This window comes from Anas acuta, chromosome 4 (assembly GCF_963932015.1).
Source record: "Anas acuta chromosome 4, bAnaAcu1.1, whole genome shotgun sequence".
In the NCBI taxonomy this organism is placed as follows: domain Eukaryota; kingdom Metazoa; phylum Chordata; class Aves; order Anseriformes; family Anatidae; genus Anas; species Anas acuta.
This window is the reverse complement of record NC_088982.1, coordinates 46827473-46853825: the sequence shown is the minus strand read 5'-3', so window position 1 is coordinate 46853825 and position 26353 is coordinate 46827473. Positions and strand designations below refer to the sequence as shown.

Sequence of the window (26353 nt, the reverse complement as noted above, 5' to 3'; positions counted from 1 at the left end):
TATTATTTTGTGTTATACACATCAATATATGAGAAGCACATTTTTCTTCTAATCACAGGGAGGCCAGTTGGATTAATGACCAAGTTAAGTGAAAGCAAAGAAAAATTAACCAAAAATCATTATTACACAATGATTATTAGAGCTTGTGCAATGGCTAAAGTAACTTCACTTTCCTATTTACAAATCTAGAAGTGGTCATAAAATTTGTTACAAAAGATATAAACGAGAGCACGATCATAAACATACACTCCTCCAGAAGACTTGGGATGGTCTCTGTGCCGTGTTTGACAGAAAGTGTTTGGTATAAGAGGTCCTGGCCTTGAAAACAGCTGTCATGTGCATGAAGCACAAAAATGTCTAACAGCTTTCAGATGGTTTTAATAAAGTTTTCCTTGTCATTTTGAAATGAGGGTAAGGAAAGGAAAGATGAATATAAAAAAGGAAGAACAGAAAAAGAAGATGGAAGGAGAGTTGTACGCACAAGCAGAAATAGGATTGGAAAACTTCAGGTAGGAGCATGGAGCACACAGACAGGTTTAGAATAGTAATGATCCCTTCTGCAATTCACTTTGAATAGTTTAATTTAAAATACTAATGTTCAATTTTAATTGTAATTCTCAGCTTAAATACTTATGTTCAATTCTAAATACTATTTTTCAATTTTTCTTAATTAATTGTTTGAAGGTCTGTCAGTTAGCAGCCAAAGTCCAGGAGGACAAGATAGCTTTTGTCTCCAGAAGGTTAATCAAAGTGACTCTAAAGACAGGCACCTGCACTACTGTGGTTGAGGTGATTACAGCTGGTTATTTTACTAACAGGGAACATGTGGCAGCACCCCATGCAAGGCCAGCCACGTGCCTAAGCAGCCCGCTAGCTTTGCAAGTGGGGTGAACACCTAGCAGGCGTTTGTCCTAACTACCCATGCAATGCTGCCAGAACCTGACCCTGCAATTTGCTTTTTGCTGTCATAAAATTGATAGTGTTGCACTGTTGAAGAGTGTGGTACAGATGCTGCTTTTTTTCCAAAGAAAATCCTCGATGTGATACAGTACAGTCTGCATGGGACTGCATGCAGACACTTACCAAGAGTTGCTGGTATATAAAAAGCTACATTTCCACTAGTTGATTGTCTTTTAAAATTATTTTTTCTCTCTTATTATTTTTAAAGAGAAACAAACAAATCATCTATAAAGATTTAATAAGGAACTTAAAGTTGTAGGATAAGATAAAACAGTTATTGAAATTATTTGGGTGCAACTGTAACTGCTGAATGGGAAGCTAAGCAGATGTTAATGGCTATGGGGAGGTCAGGCAACAGGAACTTTTGTAGGACAGTTCTTTCTTGTTTGACTTATTTAGAAGCATCTCTGAATTGTGGAAATAAAAATAAAAATAATAATAATAATAGAAAAAATGAATAAATAAATCTCTGCAACTGAGCTTCTGGCAGCCCATAAACTACGAATTCAAATTCTAAGCACAGCTATGCTTGCTTCAGGAGTGTTTGTTTTAATATCAGTTAAAGACTTGAGCAAAGTTTAAATCCAGTGTGCGGATGAAATCAGCTGACTTGTAAATGTGGTTACAGTTCGGATTGCTGGCCAAAACTCCGGAAGGTAGTGAAGCTGTGAGCTGTGCTTTGAGCGAGTTCAGGAGAAGTGGCACTAAGCAGGAAGTAATTTTGGTGCAAAACAGAGCACTATCAGGCAGCAGGGTCTCCAGGCATGAACACTCATTAATTTGTTACTGCACTGCTTCTCTCTTTCCAACAAACCTAGATGAGCCATACAGTTTTCTTCTGTAATTATAATACTCTATAAATGAAGAGAGAATAAACACCTAAAAACATAATGGACATGATAACTACAATACTAGAAGGCCTGTAGTCATTCACAGTCCTCACCCGCAGTCCTATTTTGCAATATGCTTTAATGTATTTTGATTTTTTTTATTGTATTTTTTTTTTTAATTCTACAGCTGAGATGAATTTAACGCAGCAGAAATTATGCCTACGATAATTTGCACATCTTGTATAAATGTCTCAACATTTTCCTGTTTTGATAAAGAAACTGTAATGTGAAAGGCTTAATTTGTTTGAAATTCTTTAGCTTTTTTTCTGCATACCTTGAAGTGCTACCTTTAAATACTGGATTACTGCTCATGGATAACACAGCTGCATATGAAGCCATGCTTTGCTTACAGGCTTGTTAAGATCTCATTATCATAGCCTGCTTAATTCCAAATACATTCATATCACTTTTTTTTTTTTCCCATGCTTGCAGCTAGCATATTATGTATTCCTCCAAAACATAATAGAGCTGCTTAGAGTTTTCCCGCAAATTTAACTGAGCTTTGTAACCATCAATATAACCGTAAGTGGGGCTCTATTTCCCAGTCATAATGAGGGCAATGTCCCTTGTAAATCTTATGTTACATGGCATAGTATGTACAGGTAAACAGAAACGGGTTTAATTTAAAAGCAACAGAGAGTCAGTCATTGTTCAATACAAAAGAAGGTGGCAGAATTCAACCTTACATTGTTAGCTACCCCTTGGAAAAATCAGCAAATTTGTTAAAGTATTTCAGCTACAAATTTAGTAAACCATTACTTAAGTATTAAGTAGTGCAACAACAAGAAATTTTAAGTATACAAATGACAACTGAAGGAAATGATAACCATCAAAAATCCAACATGTAGATCTGTATCAGCAGCTGCACAGGATCAGCCTTACCAAAGTAGAAAGCAGCACTTACAAAGGGGGTACTCAGCTGGAATGAGGAAAACACTACTAAAGCAAGCAGAAGGTCAGGTGAAACTCCCACCATACCAAAGTGATCTGCATCTGAAGGAAAACTTAAATTTTATTTGGTCTACATCCTGCATACTACACTGCTTATCACACTGAATCAGACGGTAAAAAATCCTGCTACCTGAACACAGCCTACTTTGCAAGAACTACCAATTGTACTAGCATTGCACAGTATCACTACAAACTGCTGGATGAAGTCTAAAACATGGATTTCAAGGCATCTGAAATGAGTTGGTTCCATAGGTACCTTCATTAAATATTTACACCAAGTATTTATGCAGTTTAAACTGTTCTTATTTTTGAATTTCAGCTCATAACTATTAATAGCAATTCTCAAAGCAACAAATACAAAAAGATTTGATCCTTACATGCAGCTAGTAACCTTGAGAGACTGCATTACACTTAGATTTTATCAAAGAATAATCGCCATGAGCAACTGTAAAATAACACGGGGATATTACAGTTTAAAAAAGCTACTACTTAAGTTTATTAGCTATGTGCTGTGCAATGTTCAAAGAAAAAAAGCCAGGTGTACTTACCCTTTGTTCCAATAAGCAAGAATATATAGAAGCAGTAGTCAGATGTCATATCTGTCCTTCAGCAATTTAATGAATAAAGTCAATATACGGCGTCCCTTAAATTGCACCCCAGCCAGTGAGCTGCTGGTGCGTTCTGCCTCTGACAGTCTTCAGCAGTGCATGAAGCAAGCTCCCTTCTCTCTCCTGGCTTCCTTGCTCGCTCTCCTTTGCACTAGGTCTCCTTCTCTCCCCCCTTCCTGGCACACAGACACACACCCCGCAGCAAAGATCAGGGAGAAAGTTTCAGGGGCCACCCCAGCTCCTCGGGCTCTTCTTTACATGCCGTGGTGTGCTCTGTCCAGTGGCAGGCAAGGGCTGGGCTGTGTGCATGGACACAGGTCCACCCCAGGGAAAGCTGCTGCTGCACAAAACACAACCAGATCCAGAGAATTGTCATCAATAGTCCTTTTTTTTTTTTTTTTTTAAAGTTGCAATACTTCAAGAGGCTCAAAAAGTACGATTTTATTTAGGCAAATCTGTTTGAAGCTAAACATTTTGTACAGTTTAGATAAAAGCTGGTGGTTTCTCAAGTAAGGGGAAGTGAAATTTATAAACAGTCCCTTTCTAAACCATCCGGCCCCTCACTGAAATACAAAAAATGCACAAAGTAATTTATTTCCAATAACAGCATGTCACTATTTTTACACATTAACCAGTCTTCATAACTATTGCTAAAGGAAACAATCTGAGGGAGCAAAGAGGGATGTTCAGAAACATATACTGTCTGGGACTAAGATTTTTCAGATTCTTCTTATTTAAGTACATTGAGACATTCCTCTCTGGCCGTTTCCAGTAGATCATGCAAGTATTATCTAAACTCGATCACATATATACTCACACAGGGTTATAAATCTTTTTTAATGACATGAAGGCTAACACTCATCAGCACAATAAGATATATTTCAAAAAGAGTAAAAAGAGTCAGTGCATTGAGGTGAACTCAAGGGGAGGAGCTAAATTTCATCTGCCCTCAAAGATGAATTTTTTTTTTTTTTTTTTTCAGTCTTGATAGTTTCAACAGCTTGTCAGAATGGCACAGGTCAGGCAGCACTGGTAACATGCCAACAGCTACCTCAGGTGCTTAGGAAGGAATCACCTCAAACTATGGAAGCACATCCATGCATCCATGCATGGACACATATATGAAATAGCAAATTTAGAGAATGGGAAAAAATCTTTATCATAGTAAAAAGGAAAGACCACATTGTTGCTATGGCAAAGTTGTCTGCAAAATAGGTATCATGAGCTATCAGTCTTTTGGTTTCCAATATAAAGGAAGACAGAATGTAGAACGGGTAAAAGGTTCTTGTCTACGGAAGACCCCAAAATTCTGTTGGCATCCACTGTACCAACACTAGTATTAGGCAATGTAGGAATAAAAATGGATTAAATGGATTAGGGACCTATGAAATATTTCCTTTATAAGGTGGAGACTAGTTTTGGACTATGTCAAATAGAACTATGGTTGCTGCAAAACAGCCATTCAAGGGTTGACATCTAAATGGCTGCTCTAAAAAGAACGTCCAAGGTGGGAAAGTAGGAGGAAGAAACTGAACCAGAAAGGTGAAGAACAGCAGAAACACACTTTCAATAAAAATAGTTGGAAAAATAAAAGTTCTACCTCGTTACTGCAGGATGAGACAGAACTGATGCTCTAGAGAAAAGTTCCAGAGAATGTTCCAGCTTCCTTTGTGACCTTCTGATTCTGATTTAGTCATCTCCATTTAAGATTGGAATTTCTGTGGTTTTGGAATATTTTAACCTGGTAATACAATGAAATAAGTGAGCTGTTTCTTAAAAAAAAGTCTGACACACTGCTAAAAAAAAAAAAAAAAAAAAAAAAAAAAGATTTTCTACCTCAGAGTAAGCAGGAAAGTACCAAAATGCAACACATACCACCCACATATATTTTCTGATGCTCTGCCTCCAATGGGAATTGTCACTTCCAGCTAATGCCTTCCTCTTTTTCAAGGACCTTTAGTAAGGATACTCATTAAAGTTAATTTTATTGTTGCAAACACTTACTGTATGGAAAATCCACTGGGATCTTCCATCTTCTACATTTCTTATACATTCATAATAAGAATACATAAAGCAGCAACAGTTCCCAGCCTTTAGGAGAGAACCATAAAAAAAAGAGATGCCCATTCTCTCAGTGCAATTATATTCAAACCAAGTTAGAGAGTTACAGTTAGAGAGAAAAACAAGTACTCTTGGAATACAGAGCAGAAAAAGCAGGAGATGGAAGCTCATCATTAGAACAAAACATGAAGTAGGCATTATTAGTTTTTGAAAAATAGTTTAGACTTAACTTTTTTGAATTTTTTTTTTGTGTGTGTGCATTTGAAGGGCAATAAGGACTTTCCTCCTGCCTAAAATGTAAAAAGCTATAAAACATTAGTGTTTTAGAATTTTGTTTTCAAGAAAATAATAGCCTTAGCCCTATAGCAAAAAAAGAAATATCACATTAGAATATTAACCATATTTATGATAATATTTATATTAGCTAATTGAGCATATACATATGCTGTTTTATTTTCTGTCTTCACAGCTACCTGGCATTGGTCTAAAACTGCAGTTTTAAAACTGGAGAAACCTATTTGTGGGGGGAAAAAAAACAAACATTCAACTAACATTGTGTCACCAGTGCCACAAACTATCAGAAGTCATTAATGAACTGTTTCACTAAATCCAAATAATTATGGCTTTTATTTTACTGAGAAGAGTCACCTCATGTTTCTATTAGAAAGCATTAGAAATGGAATTAAGTATACAGGGTTTAGAATAAAATGTTTGTAATTATGAGGCGTTATTAGATAAGCATTGTTGGTGTAGTTCTAGGACTTCGTAGTCTTTTTTTCTACAGTTCACATTAGCTACTACATAGAAGGAATTTCATGCAAGTAAACAAATCATATCTGTAAGCATCACTATTGTAAGGATCACCATTAAAAAACAAACAAACAACAACAACAAAACAAACAAACAAACAAAAAAACCCCCTGCATATCATTGCCCCTGTGGAAATAAATTAGAATTCCTTTACAGCCTTTCAGGAGGTTAATTAACAATTTTTCCTCAAATTCGGACTGCAACATGTTGAACGTTACAGCTGATTCAAGCAGATTCACCAGTACAGAAGGGAGGAATGGTACTTCTAAGTTTTAGTCCATGGGGCAGGAAGCAGATAAATGTGCATAAACTCTACCTGTTACAATGCTGATCTAAGTAATACAGCCCTACTTAGAGTTATTTTTTATCTTTCCTAATGTGGGAATTTTCCTTGGTTTAATTAAAAGTAGTTTCAAGGATGCATTATGTTTTGTATCTAAATAAGGACCCACGATGGCTACGTCAATGGTGATTTTATAACCCTAAGAGTTGCTCATTAAGCAAAGGAAATTTTCAGATGAAAATAATGTCAGCTGTTGTCAGCTGTTCTGCTGCCTGAATGAAACACTCAAAGTGCAGAATGATCACTGAAAGCAAAGTTGGGCCCATGTTGCCATCCACTATCATGAAAATACAGTTCACATATACAGAAATACAGAAATGATGCCCCAGGAAGCAAACCTTTTGCTGTCTCAGCTATTTGATGGGCAAACTTTAGGTTTTGTATTATAGCAAAGCGAGTAATTAATATACAGATAAGGCTTCAGAACATAGCACTTAAAATGTAAATTCTTCATTATGTATGTCAATCCTACAATCCCAAAGATTTAACTGTGCAAATGAACTTAATTGGCTTAATTATAATTAATTTGCATTGCTTTCAAAGCTCCATCAGTAAGCTTTACAGACAGCGTAAGTGAGAATAAGACATTTATATTTTATATAGTAACTGTTACATGTGGAGAATATATTTCTTATTTAACACTCCCAAATTCCTTAACCTCAGAGCAAAGCAATTCTTAGGAAAAGTACCTGAACATTTAAGTAGTGTAAGCACAGAAGATAAGAAAATACCTCATCTACAGCAACTCTTCCCAAGTAGTAAGCTGTACTCAGTACATTTATCTATCTCATACACTTGTGACTCAATCAGTATTGTGGGAACGAGTTATTTTTTCATAAAAATACTGTTCCCTATTGCACAATTGCAGAGATTTAATAGGATTTACCTCACAAAACCTGAAGAGCGTGGGACAGCTGACCTAATGGGCCAGACTAACGACACAGAGACCTTTACAGTAGCATCTCGTAACTTCTCACTTCCTTTTCCAGACCTTCTTATCAGCACAGTCACAGCCGAGCTAGGATTACTGGCATTTGCTTCTGGAGGCAGAGACCTTCCTCTGCTGGCTCTCTGCTGAAGGGGATATAGTAAAGATTTTATTTATTTATTTATTTATTTATATATTCGTATATCCATCAAGTGTCTCAAAACCGAAAGAGGCAGATACCAGTTCTGCCAACATAATTTGAAGCTAAAGCAGTTGTACAAAATTTGTCTCTAACACTGCAGAAGAAAAACAGGGAGGAGCAAGACTAGTCTGAGATAACAAAGAGGAAGAAATTTAGAGAAAAAGTCAGTTCTCAGTCAGTTAATCTGTTCTCCCAACAAACATGACCATTCTTGCACCTCTTGCTTTCCCAAGGCCCTATGAGGGAGGCCACCTCCCAGCTGTGATGCAATCCTAACTCCTTCACTAGGTCCAGCACTGTAAATACAGAGTCCAATACATGGATTAAGAGTTTCAGTTTCTGTAGGAAAAAGGCAAAGAGAAGTGGAGAAAGGACTCAGGGATTATTACTTTCCTTTACATTTGCTTTTCTGTTTGAAAATGGGTCACTAGCTTGGCTGTAGATGGAGGTGTACAAGCAGCATATCTAGCTAGCTCTGAGCTTACTGAAATGCTTTCCTTTCTTCTGCAAAAGGCACTCTCTACTGCCAGATGGTTTGGCGACCACGTCCAGCTATCTTCCTTAGCTGAGGTGGAGGAAGGTGCTCAGTCTGAGAAAACTTCCTTTCTGCCTCCCTTATTTCCCCTGTTTTTCTCCAGATATCAGCTCCACTTGGCTGTTTTGACTGAACAAAACGATAGCTCACCAGCATGCTTGCCTCAAAGCTGTTGATGGAATGTAGAATACATTTCTTTCAAAATAACAAAACATACAAGCTTTGCCAATGATATTTTTGACAAATTAGCATTTCTAGCTTTTTGATTAATTAAAGATTTTATTTGCAGTTCTATGATTGTGTGTTTTTATAGTCATGATGTCAATGTCTTTGGTAAATTACTATACCATATGGGACTCTCATAGGAATTGTATACAATGTCCAGCTTTTCAGGGTGACTCTTTTTCCAGTTATCTCTGTCATATTTGGGGGATTACACTTTTTCTATTTTTTATTTTTTAAACACCAAGGCTTCTAGTTGCAAAGGCAAACTTCCCAAATAAAAACAGCTGAATCTACAATTTTGGAAGATGTGAAATTCATAAAGTGTTCACTAGAAATGTAATTACATATTTTAACATGAGATAGTATCAAAAATAAAATTGTGAACAGTTAAGCCATACTTTGACAGAATGAGCTCTAAGAACATGCAGCTTGTAAAGCTTTGAGGAGGAAAAGCAAATACGTCAATAACTCAACTATGAGAAACTTTGTGCAAGAGAATTATCAAGGCCGGCTTCAAAGTTGGAGAGAAATATCATTGTGGTAGCAGAATGGTCAATCCCAGCAAGGCAGACATCATGTAGGGAAAGTTGTGGGTTCACGTGTAAATACATGGCATTGCCTTTGAAGGGCCACTGGGAAAAACCCTGTCCAACTTCCACCAACTGACTGAAATATTGTCATTAGTTTATATATCTGTCTAGATTCAGCTTAAGTTAATATCTATCTACTACTCAATTTATGATTATGCATATTATTTCTCTCAAGCAACAGGGAGAACCAAAAAAGTAAGGTTTCTATAATTTGTTTTATCTTTCAAAATGCCATCCTTGTATATATAACCCTATGCAAACATAGATCAGAGGAGAGTCAAGGTTATTTCACCCGCGGATGTATGTGGAGCTCATGTTAAAGTAGAAGCTGCTGAAATGATGAATTATCTGTAGGATTATCCATACCGCAGTTTGCCACTGCACTATTGTGAAGAAAATAAAACTCTGTAAAATGAACCAACCTGTTATAAAGCAGGTATGATTTCTAATCCAGTGGCTTTTATGTAATAGCTTAATTTACAATTCTAATTTTGATTTTTTTGCAACAGCCTACAAAAAACAGAAGAGAAGGAGCAGAGGGGAGCTGTGAAATTCAGAAATCCCAAGGATATCACCATATAATTACAGGTGACCAGTAAAATAAAATTTTCTTACTGTTAGTAAATACTCAGGACCTAAAATCACTGGGACTTTGAATTTCTTGTTTGGGGTGGTATTTCAATTTTTTCTTTAACATGTACACATTTCACTCAATCAGCTAAGAAAATACAGCATTTATCTATATCTAATACTGCAGTTTTTGAGAAGCATAAAATGAAAATTGCTCGACAGGGCTAGTAAAGATGTAGGCTTTTGGAACAGCTGTCATGCTGATAGCCTGTGGTGAAGGAGTTTATATTAAGAGAGATTTATTTATTTATTTATTTATTTATTTATTTATTTTAGGTGAGCTATTCTTCCTTTCCTCCAACTAAATGGTGCATGAAAAAATCAATATTTCTATGAGCAGCTTGAGCCAACATGAGGAATTGATTTCAATTTAATCATACAGTTCAAAAGCACTGTGCATGATACAAGTGGAGAAAGCATTTTCAAAGTAACCATGCAGAATGCATGGTTATACCATAGGAAGTTATGACCTCGGACTTTTTTCTTATTTATTTTCAGATTTTATTTTTAAATAGAGTGGAAATTGCTAGGTTTGCAAGACTGAGTGATGGCTTTACAAAATCAACAATTCAAGTAAAAATATTTGATATCTTCCCCAACTGTCTGGATGACTAACGTTATATATATATTTTTTCCCATTGGTGATATTTTATTCTAACTATATTTTCTAATACCACTAAGAATATAAATTATAATCCTAATGAATAGTATGATATCTTTAAAGACTTCATTTAAGGCTCTTTTTTTTTTTTCTTTTTTTTTTTTTTTTCTTCCCCATTTTATCCAAGGCTGATTTCTATGTTAATTCTAGAAAAAATCTTTATGGTAGGGATAACAAGAAAAAAAAAAACTAGACAAGTGCTTGAACCACTAGCCTTGCAGTGGCATGCTGCATCTTGTGCTCTCTTTCTGTCTCAGTCTGAGATTATTTTTGGTTCAGAAATGTAGCTTCAGTAAGAGAAATAGTTCATTCTCTTCCCCTTGATCCCTTGTATGCTCCTCTATGACATAAGAGAATTGAACCAAATCTTCTGCATCCTGCTCAAAAGCTTTAAGCGCTGGGCTACAACATAAAAAGAGGCAACATGATCAAAACTGGTTGGTGCTGACCCACACTTATGTTAAAGGAAACAGCAGGGGCAATCATTATGCTTTGTATGGAGGCTGACTCTATTTTGGTGCATAGGTATGCTCTGAAATTAAGTCTTCAGAAGGCTCAAGCAGATGAATGCCTAGTTTCTGGATCCTCTTGAAGTAAAGTGGAATAAAACTTTCAGGTGCTTTAACTTAAAGATAACAAACTGTGTCTCCCGTAACCAGGAAGCAGCAATGTAGCAATGATTTTTACTTGTATAGAAACTATGTGATTTTGATAATTTAACAACCTTTTTAGCTTTAGCCCTTATTGAGTGTTTAAAAGATGTGGTATTTCTCTATAGGTTTTGATCTCAGAGAACTGAATGTACATTTTTTGATTACCTACACTTCTACCCATTTGCTTTTATCTTCAGACCTCAGAGGAAATATAGATTAACAGTTATTATTCTTTTTTGACTTTGTAATTGCCCCACATGTTAAAACAAATAAGCAGGAACTTGTGGACAGAGTTCTAAGAAACAATTACTGCATTTCTGATCTATGTATGCCTAATTCAGGCACCACTTCAATGCTTTGGTCATAGTGTTGGCTTCCTCCAGAGCTGTATTTCTCTATCAATATATAAAGTCTTATTTTATTTTATTTTATTTATAAAAGATGAATCAATAACTGTGTGCCGAAATAGTTTTAGTGTAAATAATTGAATTCTAATAATGTTGAGTATAAATCCAAATCCCTGAGGAGAAGGCATTCAGTGTAAGAAGCATCTACGTTTAGCACAGCTGCTGACACTCTTACAGAACACAAAGCAAATTTGCACTTTTAAAACAAGCATTTGTAATCTGTGATCTACAAATGTGGTGGGAAGCCATAGACCCGATTTTAAAAACATAGACCTGATTTTAAAATCAGATAGCCAGGTTTTAATAGCTGCAATATATAACATTTACCTTTTGTTTGGAGTCATTGATTCAGTGTGTCTTCTCAAAGCCTCAGCACTAACAACACTTATGCTGACTTATGGAGCTTATGTGAGTCCATACAATTTACAGCAGCACCTTTGGCTGCCACAAAGATTACTGCCTGCATTGTACCAATCTCATGAAAATATTTTGTGACAGCTAATGTCCCTTCAACAACTGAAGAATTACAGTGCCCAATTGTTTCACCACTGCAATCTTTTGGCATTCTTCACAGCCTTGTGAAATATATGGGGAGATGAAGACATGTAAAAATGGCAACCCGTGGCAGGGATGTCCTGATGGGGACATGCTGAGGAGAAGGTAGTGCCCTGTAGACTGTTCTGCCTGAGGGCTGTCATGAGCAACACTTACTACCCCAAATCTTACTTGACATGATATGTTTCTTCATGAAACTACTCAAGGAAAAGCACATATGTTTTTATCCCTTTCTCCAGCCACTTGCTAGTTAGAGTAGTGTATTACCCCAAGGTATGATTGAGTTAAACTCAAATCTCATTGTCTTGTGAATCCTGCAGTACTGGAGTTGTCGGGCACCTGTTGAGACCAGCATCTCTGAAGCAGGTAAAAGAAAGTTCTTTACCCTAGGAAGTAGTTGGGAAGGTGCCTGGCACAGACTCTGGCATGGTGAGGTTGGGATGCCTGATTGTCCCCTCCCACAAAGTCCAGCCAACCCTCAGGGGACGTCACATCTGTGACATTCAGTAGCTGCTTACAATGTCACCTCTCACAGCCAGCAGTTTCTCATGTTGTGTCCAGCAGTTTCATGTGTCCTGGTCAGGTAGCTCCACCTCAGGCAGGGGCCCAGTCAGGAGGTAGGAAACATGAGCACAGCTCTGGATTATCACCATTCTTCTCTTCCTTGGGTAAGAAGGCTGCAGAACACGCTTCATATTGTCCTGCAGTTACAAATACAACAGGCATAATTCAGTACAGCATAGAAAACCAAAAGGAGAGAATAACACCTTTTCACCTGTCAAAAGACAGATTTGTGAGGGAAGAGTTTTAAGTGGTTGTTCTTGTGTGATGATCAATTTATTCATAGCTGACCTTTACTATAAAATCATTCTACTGTTATACCTCTTTAGAACATAAGAGGATGGAAAACTAGAAATAAATGATGAAATGGTGAAGTTAATTTTCAGAATATGAAATACATAATTGTTTTTTCATGTCCTGAACAAAAGCTCACTATTTTTTTCCCCTGTATTTTAACCTACATTACGATTTTAATTCTTTGGTCTCCTTTTCCAGTGGTCTCAATAAATGACTCAAAAAAACTCTTTCATGTACCAGGCAACACAAAATATCTGAAAGTAGTAAAAATTTGGATGACTCATCAATGAATTCCTTCTCCCCGTCTTGAGCAGCTGACCAGTAGGAATTAATGATTCTGTTTTCCACCACAGATGGAACAATTCTTTTCACAGATGTCTGCAAGTGTTGCACTGATAATCTAATTCTTCATCTGATTCTAGGAATGCAGACAGCATTTGGAAATAGCCCTCTATAAACTACAAATTGTTGCAGTTTTTTCTGTGCTGTTAATAATAACACCTCTGTCTTGAAGCTGGGGATGTGACTTGACTTAAACTAATTCATCCTGCACTCACATTAAGTTTATTACTTTGAAAGAAAATGACTAAACCCACAGAATTTTGTGGTAGAGATGCAGTGGTGTTGGATACCATACAGTCCCATGTTACTGTCTAGTTCACATGGGTCATTTCTTTTCATCTTTAATTTTGGAAATAGTTCCCTGCCTTTACAAATAATTTCCGGTTACTGAAGCAACTGAAAGGAAAATATAAATATGGATTGGAAAATTAGAGTATTTTCATTGAAGTTGCCCTCAGGAAAAGGTAAAGTATTACAGCATCAAAATTATTACATATGACTGAAATACTGGATTGTCAAACATGGAATAGGAGAAGGAGGAAAAGGACCTGGGGACATTGGTTGATGAGAAGCTCAACATAAGCCAGCAGTGTGTGCTTGCAGCCCAGAAAGCCAACCGTGTCCTGGGCTGCGCCAAAAGGAAAGTGGCCAGCAAGCAGGGTGAGAGAGGTCCCCCTCTACTCTACTCTTGTGAGACACCCCCTGGAGTACTGTGGTCAGCTCTGGGGTCCCCAACAAAAGAAGTATGGTCCATTGGATGACCATGAGGATGATCAGAAAGCTGGAGCACCTCTCCAATGAAGACAGGCTGACGAAGTTGAGGTTGTTCAGTCTGGAGAAGAGAAGGCTCTGGGGAGATCTTACAGAGGCCTTCCAATGCCTAAAGGGGGCTACAAGAAAGCTGGGGAGGGATTCTTGGTCATGGAGTGTAGGGATAGGACAAGGGATAATGGCATTAAACTAAAAGAGGGTATGTTTAGATGAAATATTTGGAAAGAAATCTGTATTCAGAGGATAGTGAGGCCCTGGCACAGGCTGCCTCAAGAAGCTGTGGATGCCCCCTCCCTGGAGGTGTTCCTGCCCATGGCAGAGGTTGGAACGAGACAGTATTTAAGGTCCCTTCAAGCCCAAATCATTCTATGATACTATGATTTTGGGAATTCTTCTTTGTAACTGTTGCAAAGTCTAGGAAATCATTGGGGTTGTTTGTGTGTACGAGGCAGTGATCAGGGAAGAGAAATTCAGTAGATTTCTAGCAGTTATTCTCAAGTTTTCAAGATCTGCTTAAATGAATGACAGGTGAAAGATACTGCATAAGACATCTGCTCATTCTATTTCTTTGGAACCCTTTTCATTGTCAAGTGCTACAGATGAAATTTGTTCTAAGACATCTCATCATCAAACAAGATAGAAGTTGAGTAATTTTTAGTAAAATAACTTAATAGAGAAGTTTTTTTTTTTTAAAAAAAAGAAAGTTTTCTTCAGGCATGAATCATGAAAAGTCATTAGATGGGATGGGCTACTCTTTAAAATTTTTAAATGAATTTTTATTTTACTTTGAATTAATTTTGTGTTTCTTTTGGCATAAGATTCCCATTTAGTTCAATTCATATAATTTTAGCCATGTGACTGCATGCACATTTTGCGCGTTGCAACTCTGCTGCATTGACAAGCAGCTTTTCCTTTGGGGCAAGTTTTTCTCTTCTGTTTATACCCCATGAGATGAAACAAAAAAATAACACAAAATACTTTGACAAAGAAGCTACCACCTTTAGACAGTCATTGTTCCCTGCATGTTTATTGCATGTGCCAGATTGTTATTGCTTCCTTATAGCATCTGTATGTAATCTAACCATAACAAAAATGGTCTGAAACTTTTGACATGTTTGGAGAAAATACAGCTGCAGGGAAGCTTTGGCTTGAAAAGCTGGTGCAGTACAAAATAAAAATAGCAGGCTTCAAAAAAGCAGACATCATAAATCAGGGGTTGTGTAGGTGAACTCTCTCCTGGAATACTGTTTAAAAAGAAAAAAAAAAAAAAAGAGAAAAAAGAAGCTGAAGAAATCTGGCAACTCCTTACTTGGAGATGAAGTATTTAGAATAAAAGTGTAAACTATACTATTGTGGGGAGAAGAAAAGCAGAGTAATAAAAAATCAGCTAGGTTTAATCAGTATTTTTTGTTGCCCTCTAATACAAGAAGAGACTGCACTGGAAATGGAAATGAAATCAGATTGCAGAAGATACAAAGATATATATCAGGCATGAGGCCCAAAACTGGAATAAGGAAAGGAACTAAACGAGGTGCAACAGAGAAGGGATATTGATGGGAAAAAGAAATTGTTGGACAAACAATTGAAAAACAAAGGATAGGGTTGGGACTGTGCTTAGTGTTAAATGTATTGTGAAGGCTGTCTGGTATGTAATTGCTTTTAAAGTGCTTAATGCTCTTTTTCTGTTTTCACTCAGAAGTTAAAGGTGATCAGGTGCTAAACATAAGAGAAAACAAAAATGGCAAAATCTCCAGTCAAGAAGGTAAATAACAGTTTGGAACATATATAAATAAGTCAGATATCTTCCTGCTGTCCTGGCCCAATAATCTTCACTTTAAAGTGCCTTGAACTTGGCAAAGTTAATTAGAGAGGTTAATGGTTATCTTTGCAGACAGGCTAGTCCATGAATACTTGACCTACTTTCCTGATCATTTGTTAAAATTAAAATCTGTGGAAAAGGGAATTATAAACCAGGAAAATACGCTGAGAAAACACTAAAAAGCAATTAAAGATCTTTAGTGACTCATTCTCTGTTGTTTATCAAAATAGAGATCAAAAGGTAACTTGATTATGGTATATAAACACTTTCATGCAGCTACTTTTGCTGGGTACTAATGGACTGTTTAATGTAACAGAAAGACATAATATGAAGCAGCAGTGAAGAGCTGAGAGCCAGACAAGCACAACTTGGAAATAATGTTTGGCTTTTTAATAATGAGAATAATTAATCATGGGGATAAATTACCACAGGAAGCACTATATGCGCTATGCTTTAGTCAATACACTTAAAATTTGGGCTGAAATGGGGCGAAATTCTCGTAGGATTTTACACTATTCCTTCTTCCCTCTAGTTGTTGACTATGAAATAACCAGAAAATGGATGAAATTCTATGAAATTCTTCTCATTTATCCACAAGATTAACAATGTTATTAGAACAGTTCTCTTTTGGGACCATGTTTTTATGGTATGATGAATGTACCCTAGATTACATCTCAGACTAGAGAATACACAATTATTACTTATTAGCCAATTAGTTTGACTATTTTCCAGACAAGAGATGGCAATTTTATTTGGATTATAACAGGTTTATAAAATTCTGAAATGTCATTTAACATTCGTCAAGCATGTTACATAGTTTGCTATATAGCTGTATATATTCTACAATGCAGTATCACATTCATCCACAGATACTGCCAATGAGAATTTGGAAAACCTCTCTTCCTTTATTTCGAAGAATCAAATATACAATGATCCTTCTTCAAAGAATACGGTATTTTTTAACATGAAAAGTCCTTTCCAGCAAAGGTGCAACCCAGTATGTGAAACACATGAAACTGAAAGTTTCATAGTGTAATGAGTGAAAATTTAGTACAGTCCGCATAACAGCTTAGTGGATATTGTTACTCAATAGTTCAAAAGAGATGTCAATTAAAAGTGTGAAGAAGAGATGGAAAAAGATGGGGGCATTTTCAGGTGTGAATGTGTAATTTATTTGGAGCCAGCAGGCAAAGCTGATGTAAAAATAGAACAAATGACACAAGTCAGTACTGCTACTGGAAGTTTGCAGAACTTACTATGGTGAGAGCTCTGACAATCCCTCTTAACCACTGAAGTAACAGTACTCTTGTACCTAAAGACCTAAGCAAAAAGGTTGTGATATGACACTACGATGAAGGGATTATACAATAGAGTACTCGCAAAGTCAGAGCTCATGACTTCAAGGAAGTGGTTCCTTTCCTTGGAAACAGTCACCAGACCTTTTTTTTTTTTTTTCTTTTCCAGTAAAACTCCTAAGTATTGCAACTTTTCCAAAGATGAATTAGTGGCAATGTTCAGACTAGTTTTCTGTTTCCTCTACTGAAGAGGTTCTTGAGAATGACACTGAGGAAGTCCAAGCAATCAAATGGTACTTAGTTCAGTGGTTTCATGGTTGTTGTTGTTGTTTTTTTTTTTTTTTTTTTTCCTCCCCACTTTGGCAGGTGCTATTTGCAGTATACTTAGTTGCTTATTAAGTTGGCAAGGCAATCTACTTGAACACTGCACTAATAATAGCAACAGGTTTAAAAAACTTTTATACAGATAGAGGAACTATTTCATTTACCTACAGTGCTGCACATAACCTTTTATAAATGCTTAATGAGTATAAGGGATATTGCAGATTCCTATTCCCTCAATCTCTTGGTGCACTACTGTTAAGTCTGTTCAAAATCATTGGAGTTTCCTGGGAACACAGATAGATCAAGCACTTTATAAAGAAGAAACAAGTAATGCATTTTTTTTTTGGTCACATTATCTTTTTTTAGGTTCCAATTTGTTTATAGAGAAAAAAGGAGAAAGTTTCAGAATTTATAAATGCACTTTTTGTACATCCGTATATTGGGAAATGGAAAAGTTGAATTCTGTGTTAGTAGTAACCTCCCTTTCCATTTACTTGAAAGGAAGCAGAAATCTACTACTTTGTCAAAACATTGTATTAAACTAATAAGCACTTCCAAACAGTCAATGCAAGCCAATTAAATGTGATTCCATGTTTCTAGACTAACAAGCAGAGAGTTACATTTAAATTGTGATTTTATTCTGTAAAGACATAAGCCCCTCTTCAATGTGGTCTATAAATTAACCAGGTACAATATGTCCCATAGAGATTAGCAGTTCCCTCTCTGTAGGAGCATAGATAATACACTCAATAGGCACTTTAAAACTCTGAGGAATATTAGTACAATGTGTTTCACCATATTTCAAAATCAACAAAATGACTTGTGACATAGTAGCTGATCATTCAAAATCTCCCTGTGTGGCATGGACAGCTGCATCTCTTGTTTCCTTTGCCACTCTGAGACATTAAGCCTGTGTTATTATATTGGATGCCGGTTTCCCAGGATCCCTTACTATGAGAACACAGACACTGAAAGATGCAGCATGCCAAAGTCATACAGAAGACATTTGCCATATGGTCTGAGTGTTGTCCAAACGTTTTTTGAACTCTGTCAGGCACAGTGCCATGACTGCTTCCCTGGGGAGGCTGTTCCACTGCCCAACTACGCTTTCGGTGAAGAACCTTTTCATAGTATCCAGCCTGAACCTCCCCTGATGAAGCTTATGTTATTCCCTGAGGTCTTATCACCTCCTAACATCCCTATATGCAAGTAAACTAACAATGAGAAGACTGTTTCTTTGTGTGGACATCTCAACAGCTGCTTTCAAAAAATAATGCAAATTAGTGAAATCAAGAAAGGCAATTCACATATTCCAGCTTTAGGGACCTAATGTTTATAATAGGGATCTCATGTCCCTGTGTATCCAATGGTATTTACAAAGATTATTCAAAATTTCTTGCACTCCTCAACTGCCCTTATGGAGCTGTAAGGGGTTACTTAGTTAGCTTCTGTATATGTATTCCCAGAACTACTAAACAGCCATTATAAAGTGCCAGAGACTGCTGAAGGGTAAAGTAAAATTGAACTGTGTTTACATTTCTACTCATACTCACAAAAATACTGTTGCTAACATCTTGCATTGAGTCTGCCAGACTGCTGGAATGTGGCTTGATCAAAACAACCACCTTGGCATTCCTATGACAATGTTTCTTCCTTTTTGCTTCTCTCCACCTATGGTCTCCTTTCTCACACATCAGCTGTATGTTCCTGTACAAAGAATTCCTGCTAGCAACTATGGTACACTACAGTCTCCTTGTGTTGGAAATGATACAAGCTCTTGTTCACAACTACTTTTAAATCAAGTATATTGCTTGAAAAAAATCAACCAAGTTATCTTTAAAGTTCTTTTCTAAATATACATACAGGAGTATAACATTCAAATTTGACTGAGTATTTAGATGGGCACAGTTATTTTAACAGCAAGTAGTAAAAGAACGTAAGAATAACAATGCTTTCCTTTATATTTTCTGGTTAAGAATAATTCGATGCAGGGGGCGTATAACTTATCTGCTTCCAATTGAATCTTTTTCTAATTGTATCTGTGCACTTTCATCCCCTCAATGAGAAAGCCTGCAGTCAGTATATTAAAAAAAACCATAATAAATAATATTTTGAGTTTATATAGTTCAATTAAGTCTCCAAACTTTGATAAAAGAAGCATGTGATTTTTATTTAATGTTGTTCCCCGGATTGTTTGTATTTCAAATATTACTTTGATTTTTAGACTCAGAAAGAAAGTGGCAGTAAAAATTCAGTGAAACACATGCTTGGTTACCCTGACATCTGCAGCTTTAGATGGTATATGGGATTGTAGGCACAAATATTTTCATGTTTTGTAGGCACTTTTCATATTTTTTGTAGCCGTCACTCACAGTAGCTACATTACAAGTCAAAAACGATGGTTAAACTAACAGATGTTTGTCATATAACTCACAGAGGAAAAATGCTGCCCTCAGAGTACACCTGAATATAAAAATTTAGTTCAACATCAAGCTATCACTTACCAGTGGAAAGTATTATCATGTAGTTTTACTGAATAGCCCTAGGGGATGTCAAGATAGATTTTTAGAGAGTGATTGCATTGTGTTCTAATTTATTTCTTAGACAGACTTATGTACACAAATGTTTACTGGAAGGATTCATAGCTGATTATACACATACATTTAATGGTGATTTTTTTTTTTCTTCTTAAACAACCATCCAAACACAAAGGAAAAAGGAAAACTCTCCCCAGTGGCTACTTGGGAAGAGAAGCAGCAGAGACTCCTGAACAGAAGTCCCTCTGTGGGTGTCCTCTGCAGTGCAACACATGTGCCCCCTGCATGACACTTTTCATGGTCTCTACCATCACCTTTTCAAATGCCACTTTGATCAGGTGCAGTTGTTTTATTCTCTGTTCAGCTCTTTGTTGTATCCCTCAGCATACACTAGGAGTTAGAAAGGGCAGGGGGAAGGGAGGATTGACTCTCACACCAGTCACTATCACTTCCCATGAGAACATGCCATGGCAACAGTATTAGGTTCTACTTAAGATAATATTGGGGTCTACAGGTGAAAAAGGCTACAAGCCACTGTGACTTACCCAAGGAAATTTTTAGCCTCAGGAGACGCAGTGAATTCTATGGAGATTCTGGAGATTTTAAGTACAAAGGATGGTAGGATAAAAATTACAGCTTGTGCAGTGCTTTTCCTGTGAAGAAAGTTAAACAATTATGACTTTGATCCTGCAATCAGATTTGGCAGCATGAAATTCTAGCTAGCACATAGATGGGCAATACTACAAAACTGCAGAACTGGAAAATAGATTTGTTTTGAACTCTTTAAAAAGACCAGAACTCTCCTGGGCAGACATTTTTCTCAGTCAATTGATTCTAAAATTGAAGAAAAGCTATCAAGAAAAATCACTACGTTGTCTCTCTTTAGGTATGCTGCCCAGTCAGCACTGACAGAGACGAGCAATCAGTATTTATTGATTCATCCATCACTTTTCCAGACTTGATAGACTAAGGCTTTAATAGCTAAATATACTCTGGTTCTGGCAGAGATTTGAAATAAGACAAAACAAAATCAAGGCTTTCTAGAATTGTAACCTTACAATACTATAAGGGGTTAAGGAATTTCTGTTCAGTTTAACTTTCAGATTTCATAAAAAATCGTTATCTTAAGGAACTTTGGAGATCAGTTTTTTGAACTCAGGAAACAACATTTTTATTGTATTAATGTAGCACATGAATAGCAAGTATATTGTGATGTGCAACAATATTTGTAAATAGTTCCTCATGTTCCTTATTCTTAGATCATTTCTATAATGCTATTACTGTCTAAAGAAATAGACATTGCTGGTATTTCTTTTTTTCTTTTACTGTTACTTACATCTTTGTTTTCTACAGAATCTTCTTAATTAATATGCTCTTTTCTTGCCTCCATGTGTACTGTAGATGTTCTTTCTGATCAAAAATCAACTCGCCGTGATTTTGTCTTGAGGGCTGTGATTCAAGTCCTTGTGTGTTAACCAGCTGGAGAGTAGAGTGGTAGTAGCTTCAACTGGACTACATTCACCCTGAAGACACGTTCACCCTGAAGAAAGTGAGTTAAAAAAAAAGACATTTTAAGACTGTTTCAGAATTTTAGCATTTGACTGCTTTTAAATTTTTTTTCCATGCATTTGTGCTATATATTTAATAGAGAATGACAAAATATTTAGTTGACTCATAAATACAGAATACCACATGTCTGAGCATGTCATTGCAACAAAAACACCGGAAATGTTCATGAAAAATTGCACTCAAATAAAATATTATCTGGTAAGTGTAAAAAATTCAGCATCTAATGCTAGCTACCAATCAGTTTTAAAATGTTAGCAAATTAATCTTAATGTGAAAGCTGATGTAAGTATCTATCTCATACTGATTACAAATATTCAGAAGAATTTAGTTTATGAAATTAGAGTAAAAATTTCCTTAAAAAAAAATAAAAATAAAAAATTACATGAATTTCACAGATAATCCTATGATTTTTCCATTTTTAAATTGTTTAAATAGTTGGGTTAAGTCAAATTAAAGCTTCTGTTCTTTTTATTATAGTTTTGGGTAACAGTCTGTCATTAAGCTAACAGCTTTTCTTTAGTCTGGACTGTGAGGTCCGTGTCTAGAAAGAGGCACCTACACTGAGAGATATTTACATATTTTTAGTATTACAGAGATCTAAAATAAATAAAACATTCTTGTGCTTAGTTAAAAGTGTATGTTAAATAATAGCAAGATATGCTCGATATGTAAGTAATGAAGTTATCTCAGACCACAGGGATAGCATGAAACAGAGGATGTTAAATACTAAACACGTTTAAGATTTGAATGCAAAATTACAGCATTAAAATGCAAGTCCTTTTTAAACCAAGGTGCTTTTCCATTGACATGTAAGCAAAGACACTTGGGAAGAATAATTACTTTGGGAATTCTTAGACAGGAAAAAGATTGAAGGAAACTTTCCTGATGAGTATTTCCTTATGTATGGCTCCATCATTCCCTGCAATACAGTTTATTTGAGTATCTCCTGTTGTATTATTTGGACAATTGCTGCTTTAAATCACTGACAATGTTCATATATTTGATTTAGTGACTGTCTTCCACTTTTAGATCTCTAACAGTCATCTCATGCACAGTGCCTGATATCAGAATTTACTTTAAACAGAATAACCTCTGGTAGTAGAGGTGAATTAAAATGAAAGATTTGGATCCAGGAATGCTGAACATCTGCTAACTGCACATTTTTATTTTTATTTTTCATCTTAGAATAGTTAAATCCAAAATTATTACATCGATTTTGATGACCATTGCTAAATTTTCTTTAACTGCTGTCTTAAGGAAGGTTGTTGCTTTGAAAAGTGATTGATTTTGCCTGTGGTAGGTAGCTACTGGTGTCACCTAATGTTTTAGGTAGTAATCTAAGTGCTTTCTCAAGCAGTCCTTGTTCCTGTAACATTACACAGCTACAGAGTCTGAATGGGAAGTATGGATGTGGGTCCTTAACAAAATTGTGGTTGTTGCTATCAGTACTGCAGGTAGCTCATTCACAGGGTGTTAAGGGAAACTCTCACTCCTTGAGGTTGAGCAGGAGAAAAATGCATTTTGCACAACAGCTACTGGGATCAAAGAGCAAAAATAAGAACCCTAAAGCCTTGTGCATATGGTTGATGGCCCCACCAGCTCTCTTTCTACCATCTGCTTAGGGAAACAGCAGTTGAGACTGTTTCAGAATCCTGAAACAAGAAGTGATGTCATTTAAAGATACTTAAAAATTTACATTTTGCTAGACCAACATAGTATAGAAGATAAACATTCTGGTATATAGAAAGAAACCCAATAATGCAGGATAGCTGCTTTGTGATTAAAATAAAAGTAGCATACTTCTGAAAGAATATTTCTTCACACACACCTACACAATGGCACAGATGTTTGTGATGGGTGCAGTTGTAGCTATCGAAACTACATTTAAGTTATTTTATTTAGCTGAGGTGCTGTTGTTTTTCCCCGCAGTTCACAGGAGAGTAGCAATGATGACTACTTTATCCAGAATGTATCATCTTGAACCATTGAAGACATGGCCACAATTATTCCAAGTTAGCTATCTGTACAGCAATAAGATGTATGTTCTTACTAGACAGTTCAATTAATTTTATTTGCAGCTGACACAGCTTAGTAGCGTAGGAAAAATTGGTAATGAGAAAGTAAGTCAGTGCCTAAACATGGATGCATAAGGAAAGATTGATTTTCTAGTTCTTTACTGAAGCATGAGCCAGGTTGCATGCAGACACCAAACTATCAAAGTTTGTTATAACAGATGAATAGAAGGAATTCTGGTTTGAACTTTGAACTACTTTTCTACAAGTTAGCCCTATCCATGGTTTTGCCAGATTTCAAAGTATATTCTATTTATTTGATAATTTAACTTATATAAAAGAAAAGGAGGTGAAGGTCATTGATTTACACAGTAATTTTCATTTCAGATATTCCCATAAATCATTTCTCCGGAGTAGCATATGAAAATTATACAGATCCCACAGCACTATAAAGTTTTAATATATCATTAAAAGCAAAGAGAACAAAAGTAAATAGTTCAATGATTTGACCAGTCAGGCTTGCAAAACTCTTCTTGAATGGGTGTTATTTTTCTTTCCATCATAACCTTTTCTCTAAACCATTCATGGATTTTCAGTCCCCAAAGTTTTTCTTATAATTAACATGAAGTTTGGCCAGGAACAGTAAAGCTCCTTCCACTTGCTCTTCCAAGAAATTCTGTTTAATGTCTCTGAGCTCTTTCTGACTAAGTTAAGGTACTGAAACCAGACAAGATAAAAAACGTGTCCTTTCCATTTCTTTCTGAATTTCTAGCCACCTGTTAGAAGTTTCTGGCAGTCATGAGTCTCCTTTCATTTTGGCAATAAGTCTTGTCTTCTCTCATTTCTGGGGACACAGCAGCATTTCAATGCGTATTAACATCTGCAGTTAGTGCACATTTCCCTTAAAACAACAAAATCCCTTTCTCAATTACTAACAGCCTACTTGGTAGCATTAACCTGAACTCATCACTTTTCTTATTTTTGCACCTTGTTCCATCTTTATCTCTCCATAGTATTTCCTCTGTTGTTAACGGATTTGTTTTCTGTTTTCTTTGTCACCTACACAAAGCCACTAGCATCTTGCCAGCTGTTAGCTGAATAGGATTTATCTTTGTTTTCACTGATGTCTCTCTACCTCACCAGTCACATAAACGTGTCTTTCAGACATGGAGCTTTCTCTGTCCACACTAAGCCTTAAAAATGTTTACAGTTTTAAACCTTACTTCCCCTTCTTGTTTGTACATCCAGAAAAAAAATATATATATATATTATTTTTTTTGTGTGTCAATTTCAGGTATATCACACAAGCATCTGAACCTTTTAACCAACAAAGGATTTACCTGTGCACTAACATGACAAAGAACCTTTGTTAGGGAGTTGATTATAATGATGGTCAGCTGTCTATACAAGTCTGTGGTGTGAACCAAGAAATCCTGGTGTGAGCTTCACGCTACTGTCAGGTGTGCTGATAATAATTAGAATGTCCTTTGGCACTTTCATCTGTTTCATTATTATTATTATTATTAACTAGAACAGAGATGGGGGCTGTAGGTGATGAAGACTTCTGATTAATGCAGGTAGTTATGATTTATGCTACTTTGGTGCAACAGTGAACAGAATACCAAGAACCTCAGCCAAAAATGTTCCTGCATGTTAAAGGTATCCGTGGAATGAAAGACTCATCTGAATGAACTTAACTGACTCCAGATAAATGGTATAATCATTTTTTAAACAGTTATAATACTACCTCACTGATTGCTGTATTATGGGTGGGACAGACACAAAAGACATAACATTTCTCTCTCTCAGCATTCACTTTATTCAGGCTTTGAATCCAGCCTGCCTGCACTTCATAGCATGTCTCTGCTAACAAAGATGGAGAGTTGCAACAAATGCTGATCTGCATAATGCATATTCTAATATGCATTTGGTTCCTTGTGTCTTGAATTTTTCAAATATTATAGAACTATTTGCATGATTATAGTTTGGCATATACTCAAGCACTTTTTTTCATCTGGGGTGTTCACAATGGATTCTGTGATTTCAGGTCATAAAATAATGCTGTGAGTATACATATCTTACGCCATTTGTCTACATACCAAATACTAGTATTATATTTATTTGCATATACTTTTTTATATATATTTTTTATTTTACATTTAAGAAATAGATACTAAGCAATTGATGTTATTTTTATTCAGCAACTCCCCCAAGGTAGGTTTCAGGTCAAATATTGGCTCAGTGCAAGGTGTGCTTTGAAGATAACTATTTAATTTTCTCTTCCTTTTCTTTTGACCCCATTGAAAAGGTGGAGAAGCTTAGCACAAAAAAACAAACTGTACCACAGCAGCTGCATTTTGGCACAACAATTTGAAGTATGGGGTAATGGCAATACAATACAAACACAAGTATTTAAAATCTATACTTTTTGTTCCTCCCAAATACTGAGTTTGAAAAGTTGGAATTACACTTCCAAAACCAATATTCACTCCAAAATTCACTCTAGCTCTCAAGGTAAAATATTTATCAGTTCGTAAGAAACTCTCTTGCTGTTTGTTAGATGCTTACAGGTACAGAACAATTAGCAGCGGGACCTAATAGCATTTAACGATTCTCTTAAGGTACTGACCTTCTGCAGCACTCACTGAACCTTCTCAGAAGGAATGGGAACTAATGAGGTAGTATAAAAGTGTGGCCTCAGTAATCAAATCTTTCTGCTGCATCTATTTGCTGTGTGATTGCTAATGTTAAGAGGATGGGGAGAGCGGAGGGGGAAAGCAAAAAGACAAGGCATAGCTGCCATTTGGCCAGCCTGCA

The 26353-nt window shown here is 36.2% G+C and overlaps 1 protein-coding gene and 1 long non-coding RNA gene across 5 annotated transcripts in view; one reads left to right on the top strand and one right to left on the bottom strand.

The window, feature by feature from the left end:
* Positions 1-26353, bottom strand: part of RXFP1 (relaxin family peptide receptor 1) — a 101379-nt gene that overhangs the window by 51596 nt on the left and 23430 nt on the right. For all 4 annotated transcript variants that reach the window (XM_068681080.1, XM_068681081.1, XM_068681082.1 and 1 more), the window contains exons 2-7: positions 21292-21495; positions 20501-20608; positions 12528-12710; positions 7510-7697; positions 5010-5150; positions 3350-3749 (exon numbers count right to left, since the gene is read on the bottom strand). In XM_068681080.1, the coding sequence (XP_068537181.1) occupies positions 3350-3398 (49 nt within the window). In that variant the 5' untranslated portion in view covers positions 3399-3749; positions 5010-5150; positions 7510-7697; ... (1 more) ...; positions 20501-20608; positions 21292-21495. The remainder of the gene's footprint in view (positions 1-3349; positions 3750-5009; positions 5151-7509; positions 7698-12527; positions 12711-20500; positions 20609-21291; positions 21496-26353) is intronic.
* On the top strand, positions 321-24499 carry LOC137856111 (uncharacterized). The gene is made up of 4 exons (XR_011096203.1): positions 321-509; positions 9613-9691; positions 15677-15742; positions 21357-24499. It is a non-coding gene; the product is annotated as an uncharacterized lncRNA (long non-coding RNA).